We start from the raw sequence: 16,226 nt of genomic DNA on the forward strand, positions 1-16,226 counted from the left end.
GGCTAGGCATGCCCACATCACTCACCATTAGGGTTGCACGGTGTACCGGTGCTACGGTAGCATCGCAATGCTAAAGCTTAAGAAAAAGACACTTGCTTCGTTCTTGAATGAATCAGCTGTTTTGAAGGAGTTGGTTGAATGATTCACTGACACAAAAAAAATTGCAGCCACCTACTGGCTGTTTTAGTCACATTGAAAGTAAGCCTAACATTTTCCTTTATGAGCATTGCTATAAATGCAATTTTTAGCACATCGATTGAATTAGTTCCAATGTTAAAAAAATGTCCTTTAGTAGTCACTACAGTAAACTTTGCTAAAATTACTAGACACTAGTGTTTTTGCATCTTACCACGGTAAATATTATAGTATACTACAGTATTTGCTAAAACGTATCCAATTGCTACAGTTAATACTACAAATATTGTAGTGCGCAGAATAATACAGTTCACCAAATACATCATGTTTCATTTAGATCTGTGTATTAAGGAATTTTGGTCTATTTCCTAGATTTTAATTATGAACATGACACAGCATCGCAATACTGCTTGGTATCGTGATATTTCAAAAGGAATATAGTATGGTAAGATATGTTTCTGGTACCGTGTCAACCCTACTCACCACTGGTCCTTGTTATTTATAAATTGGTGAATGGGACTGAGAATCAATGATGTTTGTGAGAAACCTCAACTCACTCTTGTTTACTCTGAATCTGCTCTTATCCGTCATTGAGTCAAATCACTGCATTATCATTTCTTTGTTTGGCATCCATGAACAAAATAAAGGACAGTTTTCATTGAGCTGTGATCACTTTGATCATGTATGGCAGCTCTGCTTTGAATACGGTGGTAAAATCACTGTCCAACACCTCAGGTGTGTATTGTGTTCCCATGCATGCTTCTTATGTCATGAGATTTTTGTCGTGATTGTGGCCGTGTGATGAGGTGAGACGTTGTGTTTGTGGTCACAGGACATGTTTCTCTCTCTCTACATGTGGTCTGTAACTCGTGTGGGAAATTGAAGAGTAAAGCGTCTATAGATCTCCAGTGATAGACCTGTGGTACCTGCTTCTGCGCAGGTGGACGATGTGTGAGAACAAAGAATACAAAAACAAGAAAACAATGACTCTGTGTTTCTAAACGTTGGGCAGTTTAGAGATGATAGATTATTCCTGAAGAAAACTGCTTCTCAGTCATCTCTACTGAAGTATATCTCATTTATTTGAAATGAGCGGCAACATGTGTGACCCTGGAGCACAAAACCAGTCTTAAGCAGCACGGCTATATTTGTATATTTGTACGGGTCAAAATGATCCATTTTTCTCTTATGGCCAAAATCGTGAGGATATGAAGTAAAGATCATGTGTTCCATGAAGATATTTTGTAAATTTCCTACCATAACAAAACTTTATTTTTGGGAGTGGATGCGGCACAATCGTGAACAAAAATGACCGTCTGCAAACTGTCCACTCTTTGGGAATCACCCACTCATGTTTGAGATCTCTGTAAAGTTTGGAATTTCAGCTTTCGGGTTCATCTACTCTCCACAAAGTCATTTCCGCTGTAAGCCAATAGAGAGCGTTAAAAGAAACCTGTTTCTTCTCAGCAACGTCCTGCTACACCGTCTCTGATGGACAACTTCAAAGGCCATTTTCTCAATATTTGGATACAATATTCAGAGTTTTAAATAGCTGTTTCTCAGACAGATATTGTCCCATCCTTACAAACCATACATCAATGGAAAGCTTATTTAATCAATTTAAATATTGATTTTGTGGTCCAGGGTCACATTTATATTCATTGATGAATTGATGAATATCCACTTACAGGTGAAGATTGAACTTAAAAATGAGTCCAAAAATGATTGGACACACAAAGGCAGCTTGTTTCAGTTCACTTTCATTTGTAAAAAGTAATTCGATGAGTTTGAATGGCTCATCTATTTTATTGGATTGGTTTATATGTTAAAGTACTGGTCTGATCTACATTAGGCCAGTGTTTCTCAAGCAGAGGCCCTCAACATGACTTACTGTACGATTATGTCAATTAAGAAAAAATGTCATTATTAAGGTTATATATTCAAAGAAGTAGAAAAGTGTTGTTCTAGTTTTGACAAGCTCTGAAATATTTTACTGGATGGAAATTGTGACTGGGGAGTGTTGATGATTAAATGAACACAAAAGCGTTGACGTGTTTGTTCGACCTTTCATCTGTCCAATAATCGTGGAAACCCATTTCTGTGACAGACACGAGCCACATAAGAACACATTCGTTGAGAACACTGCTGCTGTGCTTCACACGTGGCGCGCGCATTTCTCTCGAACTCAAACATTTACCGCAATCCACACTCGGTTTCCACCTAAAGCATTCCGTTCGGACATTATGACAGTTCTTTTCTGACGCTGAAGGACTACAGTTCCCGTGAGCGCGCGCTCGTGTGGGGGTTGTGTCGTGTGCGGAAGTGACGTGGGCAGGCTCACGTAAAGCATGACGTCTCGCGCGGGGTCACATTGGACATGGTGTAGAGTTTTATAAGATTATATTTCTTGATGTTTGAACATTAATACGGTGTAAATGGAGTCGACTAAAGAAGGTAAAGTGCTGTCATGTTTTTATTTATTCATGTAACGTGACGGTGTTGTTGTGTTGACGCCTCTCAGATCGGCGGTGTTATTAAACAGTATTAGGATCGTTTTCCTGTATGATGAGGAGATAAAGTGCGCTGTGATAGAGTTGTGTTGGAACACACCCGTCATGATGGGAATTATTCAGTCATAAAGGAAAAGCTAAGTAGGAAATGTTTGTTTTTGTTCAGTATAAAGTGTCTATGGTGTATATGAAGTCTAGAGAGATGCGTGAATGGGTTGTCATCCATCAGTAAAAATGTGACCCAACCTAAAGGATTATGTGCATCTCACCTGTTTACACAACACAACAGACTTGTTTTTGGTTGTCTGAACAAAGGTAAGCCAGATAGAGATCTTTACAGTGAACCGTTGTCATTTTCCTGGTTTTCTGCTCAAATGTGTCATGAAAGGTGATCTGATCGTCACCACAGTCACACATATCAACAAACACAAACAGTCATGGTCTTTCATGTGCTTCAATCACCTTTAACCTCACGCGCAGGGGTCATTTGGGGTCACCATTGCATCTCTTCTGGCTTGAGCGCTGCGAAATGTGCATAAAATAAAGTGATATTTAGGCTATGTAATGCGTGGGGGTCTTTTAGAACGGCTTCAGCCAATCAGAATCAAGGACCAGATATTATGAGGTGGCTTTTATGTCTCTGAGCTGTAGTAGATTTGGCTCATTGTCCAGACCGTCACCTTGAGATGATCCAGTTGGATTCTTTTATACACTTGGGAATTGATTTTCTCCTCGGTCATGATGCTCTCTCTCTCCGCCGTACGTCACCGTTGACGTGAGGTTTTCCTTTAACGCCACACGTAGCGCTGCTGGTATTCTGGGTTTGTTTCACCCGTCCGCAAGACATTTTCCCAGCAGTGTCGTGGTCTTTGGCATGCTGCGATGTTTTGTTTGGAGAGAGAGGACTTCCTTCATGGTGCCCTTCTGTGGCGAGAGAGACCACGCCTGTTGAATGTTTTACATATGGTTGAGATGCTAATGTATCCCATAATGCTGTAGCGCTTACTCTAGGGTTCTCGTTCACCTCATTGGTCATTCTGTGTTGTGCTTTCGGAGTGATCTTGGGTGGACGAACGCCCACCGCATCATGTTCACTTGGTGTGGGCCGATGAAGGTCTTTGAGATTCTCCAGCTACACGCACATCAACTGCTCTTGACCCCGGGCACGGCTCAGCTTAGCTTTTGAATAGCACACTGACACTGTTTGGGTGGTGATGGAAGTCCCACCTTCATTGATTGGACCCCGTGACACCAGAAGCCTTGTGTTTCTCTTACATTTCCACCATCGCTGTGGATGTTTAATGGGCGATCGTGACTGTTTGTGTTTTATCCGCTCAGAAATGTTGTGAAGCTCAGATCACTTTTCATGATTTAAGCAGAAAACCGGGGAATTGACGATGGTTCACTTCACTTACTTTTTCTTACAAATGATATTTTCAGCGGCGCAGTGCGTGTCCGTCTGCTCCGCCACTGCCCATATCACCACCCCAGACTGGTCGTCCAATCAGGCTCCTCCTATCCAAGCATCCAATCCTCCACTATTCGGGGTCACCCCTATTTTGAAGCATTGGAGATTTTCTGAAGCGTCTGGGACGTGTGTTTATTATGATGAGTGTGTTTGAGACCTTGATTTGTTTTGACTTGACAGATGAGCCTCAGCTGAGACACGTGGAGACAGATGTGCTCATTCCAAAGATGATGCGAGAGAAAGCTAAAGAGAGATGTGTTCAGCACGTGGACGGTACGAGTCGCTCACATGTCTTCATGTGTCTTTGCCGCTGAGCAATCAGATTCACTAACAGATGTGTGACATCACCTTCAGTCCATCACAGGTGACACGCAACCGATCGTCACCGGTCTCATCCAGAACCCACTGACAGATGTTCACTGTCTGAAGCACAGGATTGTGCCGTCACCGTGTGTCAGAATGATCTTGAGAACACACGCTCTCTTGAGCGCCACTAAGATCACATGATCCCGGACAATTACTTGGTTTGTGACATTGTGAGAAACTTCTGTGGAAATGTTCGTTTCTCAAAGCAAAAAAAAAGATTTCCGCAGAAACATTCTGGAGATACACTCGTCAATATTTCATCATCTGGTTGTTCATTCATTTAAAATCATCATCATATCATTCACCAACAGCTGTGTGTGTGTGTGTGTGTGTGTGTGTGTGTGTGTGTGCTGTGATGTGGAGTAGTGATATGCTGTGATGTGTGTTGTGCGTGCGTGTGTGTGCCGTGTGTGTGTGTGTGTGTGTGTGTGTGCGTGTGCGTGTGCGCGTGGGCGGGTGGGCGTGGGCGTGCGGGTGTCGTGACAGTTTCCTCTCTTTTGAACTCTGACTGAGGTGTGACACACGTGTTGGTTTAGTTTGTGGTGTGTAACACATCATGCTCTCGGCTGGTGTCGTTGTGATTGGTCGTCCAGTAGTCTCCGCACCTGCAGTGTCGTGGAAACCCCCCGCCCGCCCGTCCAAGAGTCTGCCCATTGATTCACACCTCTGCCCTTCTGCAGTCGTCGAGCAGCGTCTTCTCGTGTGCTTCAGCAAGACCACAACAACTGACTTCACACTTCGCACAACACACACACACACACACACTGAAAAAAATTTACTTCATTAAATCCTCGTGACAATTTGCACGATTTTTTTTTTAAGTCAAATTTGCTGCTATAATTCAATCAAGTAAATTCGACTTATTTAATACATTTCGTTTTTGTTAAACTATCTTAAGGTAAAAAAAATGAAGCTGTACAAAAACATGTGTCTAACTCAAACTTGACAGATCACTTACTTTCATATTGAAATATACTCTTTTTTTACAACATATATGGTGAAGTGAAAATTAAGAGAGCGGTGGTGTCTGCACTGGCGTTGGCACACTTACTGCTCGATGAGTGAAATAACTCGCTTCATGAATCATATCCTTAGCGTGTTGGCAAAATGTTTACATGCTCTCCTACTTGTAAGTCACTTTGGATAAAAGCATCTGCCAAATGAATACATGAAAAAAAATGTAAATATTGTGCCGAGGCACAAGCAGCGTTCTTCTGAACAACGGTCACAACTTCAAAAACCCAAACTTAAATATAATACCACAACTCTCCTAAAACTCAAAGATAAATCACGAGAAAGAACAAAAACTTTTTACTGAAAAACACTTCAAATGACAGTTAATCTGGAAAATGAATCTCCTAATGCAGTCAGATGCAAAGCATGCTGGGAACTACAGATCAACTGACAAGGTAGTTAGATCTACAAAAATGATTGATGTAGTCACAACACGAAATAAATAAGTCAACTTAATGTGACCCATTTGAATGGGTTTAACTTAATGAAATTGAGTTGGATTTACTTGATAATTTGGTCAATTAAAATGACTCAAACAAAAGACGAGTCGATTTTATTCAACAAATGTTTTGTTGTTGTTAAAAACAGGAACATAATTATATTAAGTGTAGTGTATTTTAATCATTTCTTTCCATAAAATCTACTAAGGCACATAATGACACGCAGAGAACAGGAGCGGTGATCAGTGTCGTCATGATGAGTTGAACAGGTGATGATGTCAATATTAAGACGAAGGAGGTTTTGTGTGACGTCTGAAGGGTCAGTTAGTGTGATAACAGAGGTCAGTGTCCTAGCCAGTGCACATCACACGCAGCCTCTGTAGACAGCACGAAGCATGTTGGCGTTGTTGGTTTGTAGTGTTTCATTGTAAAATCAGCAGAGGAGATTGACTTCTTGATAATCATGAGAGGTTTAATTGAGTTCTGAGCGCCGGCTGCAGGTCGCTCATCCAGAAGAAAGAGATTGACTCACAGATTGATGTAGAATAGACCTCCGGCGTGTGTTCATGTGTAGATTTCATGCATGAACTTCCGTCTTTCATATGTAAACCCTTCAGGATTATTCCCTTCTCATTTCAGCAGACAAAGGAACTGTATTTCTGTTGTGCTTTCACAATTTAGCCTGATTGAAAAGCATATTTACAGAACAAACAGTTGTAGACCAAACGGACAATAATAAGAAACCATAAAAACAGGAATCATTTTCTTTATTAAAACTGTACGATAGAATACATGATATTATCGCAAATCTTCCATAAGATGAACATTAATGGCATGATCTGTATGAGGAATTTGTGTTTTATATTCTGTGAACAAGAAACACGAAGAGATTTTCTGCTTCAGGAGAGAGATGAAGAGATTGTAATCCATTAAAACCTTCATTATCATTGCTTTAACACGCTCTCGTTCCTTCTGCTGCTTCAATGAAACGATGTGCACTAACTGCACCATTTCTTTGGTTTCTCTTCATAACATAGAAACATCAAAGCTGTTTTGAAACTATTGTGAACGTGTCATAAACATACATGTCAATTCAATTAAAATCCCCTTTTAAAGGGATACTTCACAAAACAATCCTCATGTCGTGCATGAGTTTCTTTCTCATCCAGAAGATATTTTGAAGAATGTTGATAATCAAACAGCACTGAACCTCAACTTCCATTGTATGAACACATTTCTCAAAATATCTTCATTTGTGTTCCACTGAAGAAAGACTCGCGTGAGAGAGAATAAATGATGACAGAATTGTGATAGATTCTCAGACGGTGATAATTGGCTGTAAAATACCAATAAAACGATCAATGGCGTATATTTTATGAAGTGTGCCGTGGATTATTGTTTTATCTTCACATTGTGTTAAAGATCTTTAACATCAGTTACTTATTGCTGTTTGTGTTGAGATGTAAGCGGATGACAGTGAAGGACACACGAGTGAGTAGATGAAGTGATTCTGCTTCATGTTTATGCGTGAGGTTTCTATGTATTACATTAGTCTCAGGGTTGTGATTTCTGCAATTGCTTTTGTTGGATCTCTTCTGCATACTGATGACACACCAGAGCGTCACGTGACAGTCATTACGATGATGTTTGATCGGAGCTTTGTGTTTAGGCATGGAGGAGCAACACCCTTTTAACACAACCACACTACACCTGTTTAAGTTCATCAAGAACCATCTTCAATCACATGTCACACATCTTTGGGTAACTGCTAAATCAAAGAAATCAAATGCTCGTAAATGTATAGCGATGATGTATTTGTGTGTCAGTGTGTCATTGCTCTTACTATACTTCTTTAAACTAAAAATAAGAACTTCTACTACTTCTCTTGTACTTCTCAGAAATAAACTTAAAAACACACTGACAGGAGTTTAAGTGTTTTTGCTTTTGTAGTGCGCACACTTACTACTAGTACACTCATATTAGTATCCTAACAACTAGAAAACATAACACGAGTATAGTTTTGTACGGGGAGCTCTTTTAGTTTGGGTCGCTTACAAACTTTTCTCCTGGTGTCTCATCTTTAGCGTTTACTGCCTGCTGTAAAGACGCCGGTTTCTTCATGGTGTTTAATTGTCGTGAGGAAAACGCCGCTCTCAAAGAGTGTCTGACACGCCAGTAAGTGTTTCACTGTCGCGTCACATCAAACATCACTTGTGCTCACAGGGACTTCAGTGCACTTGATGTACAGGTTTGGGTTTCTTGCTTCATCATGCCATAGAAGAACCTTTTACATCCAAAGAACCTTTCTGTCTCACAAAAGGTAAAAAGAAAAAAATGTTTTTCTAAAGAACCTTTGACTGCTTCTCTGTGGAACCAAAAAGGGTTCTTCTATGGCATCGCAGTGAACAACCTTTAAAGCGCTTTTATTTTGAAGAGTACTGTAGGTGCTCAAACACTGTAGAAAAACGTCTTTAAATGACATCTCGAAGACCCCTGATGTTCATTTTCACATGCTGCTCATCCGGCTTGGCATTTTGAAATACATTAAAACGAAGATTGTGAGTTTTTTAAAAGCATGATCTAAACAGACGTTCATGTAGATATTTCAGTTTTTCTGTGATGTCCACATAAATATTTATTCATGTGTTACAGCTATCAGGATCCTGAATTCTTCCAGCAGTGTAAGCAGGAATATATTCAGGAGAAACTGGAATATGAACGCACAGGAATGCCAACCAAGAGCCAGAAACAGAAGTTACCCACGAGCATGTAGACGATGTGTTCAGTCTGGACTCGGATTCATCTCTTCTGTTTATATTCATGATTAACTCCTAGCGTCTAAACCTAATAAAAATTCATCGAGAATCACATCAGATAGATGTGTGTGCATCGCTCTCTGACCCTGGAGAATTACTTTCATATCATGTAAAATAATGTGGGCTTCTTTGTTGTTGTTTAAAAGACAAAGTCATTTGATGTGTTTGGATCCGTTAGAAAAGAAGCGGACGAGAAATACAGAAATCATTAAACTCACAATGTTTGGATGTGTGACTTGTACATTTATTCATTCTCATCATTTTCCTCAAATAATTGAATCAGTTCTATTCGTAAATAAATGAACACATTTTTGCACTTTGAAGTCAAATGTGTAAATGATCCTGGCGTGTACAGAAGCCGGGTGGATAGAATTAAACAATGTTTATTTACATCAAGTGTCTATAAATGACTTTAAAGTTCTACAATATATATATGTATATGGTTTTTTTATCGGCGCTGTGGTTTGTCACAGAATTCATTTCTAATGTCAATTTCTTGGGTTTCATCAGCAGAAACAGACGCGAGGAAATGTAAAAACTTTTACCTTGTGCTTTAAATTGTGCGAAACATGAGATTAAAAATGTAGTGAGTAAAATTTGATGAAAACTATGGATGTAAATTAAAACACGCATACAAATATATGCATTTGAACACGTATAAATAAATACATATTTGTCAAGAACACATGGATTTGGACAGATGATGTGGTGATGTGTTTAACAAAGAAAAGAAAAGAAAAGAAAATCACACTGACAGTGCGTGAGCGTTGCTGTCACACTAGTCATCATATAATAACTTATTCTTTCATTTGATAATAAATAGTGTTGACATGAATTCCTTTATTGATTATTTAGAAAGTTTCAGGTCTGAGTCTTATAGGATCTCTTGTACATTGCATTGTGATTCACATTCAGTAAATGATGCACAAAATCAGTTTTGATTTTTAATCAACTAAACTAAAGTCTGTGATCTTTAACGCCGTGTCTACACCGGATGCGGCGCGATGCGACAAGAGACAATAGAACGCATTAGAACCCATTATAATTTAAAAATTTGTCCACACCAGATGTGGTGCAACAATCCCATTAGAACAAGCCATGAAATATATTTTAGAAATATATATATATATATTTGAATGTGTACAAATATAAGCCTCTGTACAGATTTAGAATTGAAGAGTTTGGTTCCAAAATGAGATAACTCTTTATGGTGCATTCCAATTAATATCAATCAAACTGCAGTTGGGTCGTTTTGATTTAAACAGTAATAACAAAAAATACAGCTAACTAACAAAATAAAAACATGACATTATAAAAAACATGATTTTGAAATTTATCTCTGGAACCAAACTCTTCAAATATGTTATATTGGAGTTGTGATTCCAAATATTATATCTGCAAACATTTGCCTTAATATTTGATTTTCATCCATTTAATTGGATTAATTCAACTATATATTTCTAAATCATCTTTGATATTGAACCATTTAAAACAAGTCAATCAATATTGAACCTATATATATTTTCAATGAACTTCAATGTTTTTTTAATCTTTAAACAGACCCAGATCCCAATACAGAGAGACATGTTCACCGTTCTAACAGTGACCGATGAATAAAATCTGAAAATGCTTCAATACAGAAATACCATGTGTTAAATGCATTTCATTTAGACTTTAAACAGTGTTCCCAAACATCAACAAAGCAACTGATTTATAAAGACAAAGAACAATGAAATATATTCAGGCTGAGCGTCATTTATTATCACAGAAACACATTTCTATACGTTTGTAGGATGGATGACTTTTTCAGGCCTGGAACAAAATCACAATTTAAAAGTTCCTGACACTTCAGGTATCATGGGAATTCTGCTTAAAAGTAAAAAAAGACAATCTCTTATAAACACCTGCTGCCAATATATACTGACGACTGGTGAACTAAATCTAAAGGCTAAAACAATGACTTGGTTTGGTGGGTTTGAACAGCTATCAGAACCTTTCTAATCATTTCTTTCAGAATGAAACAAGACTACTAAACTTCTCTTTAGACGTTCATAATACAAGACACAATCCATCACAATTCACTTATTAAATAATTTAGACGGGTAGATTCGTCATCCACCCGATGGAAACATCATTCACAGGAACACTCCTGTGAGTTTAGAGAAGATGAAACAGAAGCTTATAGGATCACAGAGAGACGTGGCTATAGTGATGTCACGCACACACGCACGCACACACACACGCGTTCTTTACACAAAGCTATGGGAGTGGATGTAATGCAGGAAAACACACATTCATACACACACAGACGTCCACCTCTCTGGTCTTTAACTCAAGTGAAACCTTCGTCCCCGGACGTGAGTCCCGGTCTTGATCGCTCGAGGTATATGATCATCCGGCGAGGGGACGTGTTAAGGCAGGTTAAGGTGTGTGGTGTGGCGTCAGCGGGGACCGTGTGGATCAGTACGGTTGGCTCCAGTCAGCGGCGGAGCTCTTGTCCCAGAATAACGCGTCGTTCGGTCTCGGCGGACTGGGAAATGACCATGAGCTGTCGTCCAGCGAGCCCATTCGCTGAGGCCGGGCCAGACGGACGCCGGGGCTGCCCAGAGGAGCGGGACGAGGTACCGGCCAAGGGTCCTTCAAGCAGTTCTCCTGCGCTCCCTCCACAACTTGAGTCCCTGATCCCGAGGGCAGAGGAGGTGCGCTGGGAGGTCGAGACGGGGATCCTCTCGCTGCCTCTGTAATCTTCTCCACATCATCCAGACACTGCACGGGAACGGCCGAATCTGCCCAAACAATTCACAACACATGCGAGCGTCATGATACTGACATGCAGGAGCTGATCTAGAACATACGAGCTCCATGTTATCTGTGTTTGATTAATATGAGGTGGAATAACACATTTAGAATAAGAACTACACTCTCTGATCTGGAACAGACTGCCTTTATAATCCACACTTTGCTTTGTGTGCCACATTGGTGTTGCTGTCGTCTGTGCAAAAGAAACATACAACGCAACCTTAGAAAAAGAAGAGATACAGTAATGACAGAAAACAGCATTGTTTATAATATAGAGCCTATAGCGTTCAGACAGGAGACACACACACATACTTCCTGGCATCCTTTAATGTGTCAGGGGATTTTATGTATGTAGTACAGCACACTAGATTTATTTTTGTCTAAAGAAAGGATGAGAGGTTCATTTGAAAACTGATTATGTGGCGGATGTCTCAGAGGAATATATGAGGTAAAAAAACTCTTGTTCTCATTTGGCCGTCTCAGACACTCACAGATTCACAGAGAATATTAACACACACACACAAACAGAAAATATATTTGCATTCTTTCAGCTTATATACAAAATCTCATAATTTCTAGCTCACCTACCTCACTCTTAGTTTACATCTTCTATACGTTTTATATCTATACGGCTTCATGTTCTTCTATACGTTATATATCTATATGGCTTCGTGTTCTCCTACACATTATATATCTATACGGCTTCATGTTCTCCTATACATTATATATCTATACGGCTTCATGTTCTTCTATACGTTATATATCTATACAGCTTCATGTTCTCCTATATGTTATATATCTACACGGCTTCATGTTCTCCTATACATTATATATCTATACGACTTTGTGTTCTCCTATATGTTATATATCTATACGGCTTCATGTTCTCCTATACATTATATATCTATACGACTTTGTGTTCTCCTATATGTTATATATCTATACGGCTTCATGTTCTCCTATACATTATATATCTACACGACTTTGTGTTCTCCTATGTTATATATCTACACGGCTTCATGTTCTCCTATACATTATATATCTACACGACTTTGTGTTCTCCTATGTTATATATCTACACGGCTTCATGTTCTCCTATACATTATATATCTATACGGCTTCATGTTCTTCTATACATTATATATCTATACGGCTTCATGTTCTCCTATATGTTATATATCGACACGGCTTCATGTTCTCCTATATGTTATATATCTATACGGCTTCATGTTCTTCTATACATTATATATCTATACAGCTTCATGTTCTCCTATATGTTATATATCGACACGGCTTCATGTTCTCCTATATGTTATATATCTATACGGCTTCATGTTCTCCTATACGTTATATATCTATACGGCTTCATGTTCTTCTATACGTTATACATCTATATGACCTGCAGCTCCTCAGTTTTGTTTTCTTCTATAAGTGTAATGTTATATCTGGTTGAATACAGTGTTTTATCAGTAAAGTTTCAGGCAGAGAATGATGTCATGTTGTGAGAGTCACCTCGTCTGAGTCCCGTCAGCATGTGTCTCTCTCTTAACTTCTTCATGAGGTCTGACTGTGAGCGTACGACTGTGTGTAAGCGTGACGCTTCACTGAGCACATCATGATAAGACTGCACAATGGCCAGAGTCCTAACACAACAAATCAAACGTTTTACATGTATTTTAGGATCAGTTCAAAAATATATATATGCTTTTTCTTGTCATTGCTGTTAGGTGACTTTGTGTTATTGTTGTTAAAAGTAAACAAACACTGGATTGATTAAACAAATACATGATGATTAAAGGCCAACTGGAGTGATATCTTCAGTTTTCCTGCCGCTCTACTTCACAAATGTTCAAATCAGGGTTACATTCATGAATGACTACTGATGAAGAAAATAGTTTTTAAAAACTAACATAATCTATTCCTCTAAACCAAAAATAGAACTGCCAGTTGCTCATGAATCACTATAAACCTTCACATGCAAACAATGCGATGTCAAAACTACTGTATATCAATCATGCACATGTATTCATATTTTTGTCTACAATCAAATGAATTCTTGTGAGGATGTTCGACTTTTCACGCAAAACCACACCATATAAAATTCCGAGTAAAAACTGAAGCGTATTAATTCACTGTTTGTGAACACGAGAGCGTGCGTGTAAAGCCATGGCTCTCGTATCTGTTCCAATCTCTCCATCTAGTGTCTGTTTTCTGCACTTTCTGCATCACCATCAGCTCAACACAAATCACAGGAATACCTGGAGTCTGCATCGTCACGGCTCTGGTCATGGTGAAGAACACTACAGTCTTCAGACACACCCTATGAAGAGAAGAACAGTAAACATGACTTTGTGTTTCATTTAGTTCATATTGCAAATGTTAAAGGAATTCTTCTCAAGATCACATCTGCCGTACACATTGATTTTGACATATTTTGAGGTGTGCTTCACTTCTGAATCATGTGATCTCAATGCATGTTGCGAATCTGTGAGCGAGTCCCACACACCTGTGTTGAGCTGCAGAGGTTGTGTAGTGAGTGAATGAGTTGACTGTCGTCTCTCTCCACCCGCCAGTAATCTGCTGTATTATTCAGACTCTTCATAACTGAGAGAACACAACAAACAAACAACACAAAATCATCGGATGCGTGGAGTCTGATGGAACGCAGGGTGTTCGTTGTTGTGTTGCGTTTTGTGTCGTCTGTACCTTGATTGGTCTCTACTTCTGAGCGCAGTTGCAGTAGTTCAAGCTCTCTGGCCTGTAACTGCTCCGTCAAACATCTCTCCATCTCGCTTTTCTCTTTCCTCTGGAACACATCACAACAACGCTGTCACGATGTGCACGTACTGTATTATTAATCAAGTGTTTCATGACAACGGAATTGCTTCGAAGTACCAGTTTGTTCAGCTCCACCTGTAAGTCCTCCTTCTCGATATAGATACCGCGGTACGCACTGAAGGCTTTGTTCATGTACTGCGGACCTTCTGCCGGAGGGGCTTCAGGGCGGAAGTGCTGCGGGTGGAAAGACAACAAACACATTCAACATTTCTGAAATGTCTGAAACGTTTCAAACAAGTTGAGCTCGGTCAGGTGATGCTGAACAGACTTTATCTTCCAGGTGTTTGACTTTTCTCCTGAGCAGTGCATTCTCTTTCTCCGTGTCTCTCAGTCTCTTCTTGATGTCCTCATAGGCCGTGACCAGAGCAAAGTGAGACGCCACAGATTCATCACCGGCACACACAGACACGGGGCTCTCCGTCGGCCCGTACGCCGTCTCGTGCTTCAGAATACAGATATCATCATCCACCGCTGCGGACTCCATACCAGACCTACAACAACACAACCGTTCTGACAGACTCAGTCACAACTGACTCATATTTACAGCTTTAGCAATGAATAAACTGCTATGTAAATATTAGAACGTGTATCGTGTAAAGTAAGTGAAGGAATCACTAAAAGAATGATTGTGTTGTCCTGCGTCTTGAGTTTTCACTCACAATCTCATACTAATAAATAAAATGGAATCTTTTTGTTGTAGGTGATCCTGCTCTGTTCTGTCTTTCAGTTGTTCCTTACAATAATAATAATAATCTCTTTAGTAAACAAACCGCCGTATTATTATTCATGAAGCGTCTGAAAGGACTTTTATTATTTATTTTCAGAGGCAGAAGATGTGGGACATTTTCTTTGCACTGAATGACTTGAATGTTTTTAAAAGCGAAACAGAAAGTGTTTGATGCGAGTAAAGAGCAAAAAGACAATGTCAAATAAAACGTGACGTAAACTCCTGCAGTATCACAATCATTTCTGTTATCTGAGGTAAATGAATGATACATTACTGTATATTGTTGTCATATTACTGGATTCGTAAACGTCATTTATCAGCAGCACAATAAACAAAGAAACACTCTCATATCTCACACACGCTCGTGTTTTCATGTTTCTATTAATTAACTGTTAAATGTTGGACGTTGTCAAATGTGTGACTCAATGTTGTGTTGTCTATTTAGCCTGATACAGCACACTATTAAGGTGACACACTTACCGGACGGCAGTCAGTTCGGACAGCAGAGAGGAATACAAACATAGACCATGATAGAGAGTAAAATCACGACGTTTGATTGAGATTTGACGATAAACGCAAACGCGACAGGCTGAAGAAAATCAAGTAGCAACACAAACACTGTCCAGGAAGTAAATCTGTGTGACGTCAGTGCTTCCGACGGAAACGGCGCGTTTGACTTTATTTTTTGTAAATGCTGAAAACAAAATACATAAACAACATTTTGACACCACATTGTTTTCAAATGACAAAATATGGTTTATTACAAAACACAGCGTTCGAAACGCTCTCGCGACACTTTGATGTCACGCGCAGATCGGCCTGCGCAGCGCCGCAAACAGTAGAACAGGAATAACGTTACATAAGATGATCATGAGCCAGATGAATGCATTATTTTAGTAGTAAAAATTAATTATAATTATAATGTTCAGTGTGTGTACATACGTGTGTTTACGGCAGTCTGTCACGTGAGGGCGACATAAACACGTGTAATAATGAACTACTGCATTGTAAACAAAATCCACTTAGAAACTTAAGCTCAACTTTAGTGATTTGACATTATATTTAACTCTTTTAAAATGAAGTTTGATTTAGTATAACTTATGAAGTTATCCG

General features: G+C 39.3%; 2 protein-coding genes across 2 annotated transcripts; one reads left to right on the top strand and one right to left on the bottom strand.

Annotated features, from left to right (window-relative positions):
* Nucleotides 1-2,450: 2,450 nt before the first annotated feature.
* Nucleotides 2,451-8,977, top strand: cmc1 (C-x(9)-C motif containing 1). Its single transcript, XM_057339745.1, has 4 exons — nt 2,451-2,589; nt 4,294-4,386; nt 8,018-8,108; nt 8,586-8,977. Exons 1-4 carry the CDS (start codon nt 2,571-2,573, stop codon nt 8,704-8,706), a joined length of 324 nt encoding a protein of 107 aa, XP_057195728.1. The 5' UTR covers nt 2,451-2,570; the 3' UTR covers nt 8,707-8,977.
* Nucleotides 8,978-9,102: 125 nt separating this feature from the next.
* Nucleotides 9,103-15,761, bottom strand: azi2 (5-azacytidine induced 2). The gene is made up of 8 exons (XM_057339744.1): nt 15,594-15,761; nt 14,655-14,877; nt 14,444-14,560; nt 14,255-14,354; nt 14,055-14,152; nt 13,807-13,868; nt 13,061-13,191; nt 9,103-11,535 (listed from the first exon to the last, which is right to left on the bottom strand). Exons 2-8 carry the CDS (start codon nt 14,868-14,870, stop codon nt 11,210-11,212), a joined length of 1,050 nt encoding a protein of 349 aa, XP_057195727.1. The 5' UTR covers nt 14,871-14,877; nt 15,594-15,761; the 3' UTR covers nt 9,103-11,209.
* Between the last annotated feature and the right edge of the window lie 465 nt (nt 15,762-16,226).

The sequence above is a fragment of the Triplophysa rosa genome, linkage group LG8, assembly GCF_024868665.1.
Source record: "Triplophysa rosa linkage group LG8, Trosa_1v2, whole genome shotgun sequence".
Lineage (NCBI taxonomy): Eukaryota > Metazoa > Chordata > Actinopteri > Cypriniformes > Nemacheilidae > Triplophysa > Triplophysa rosa.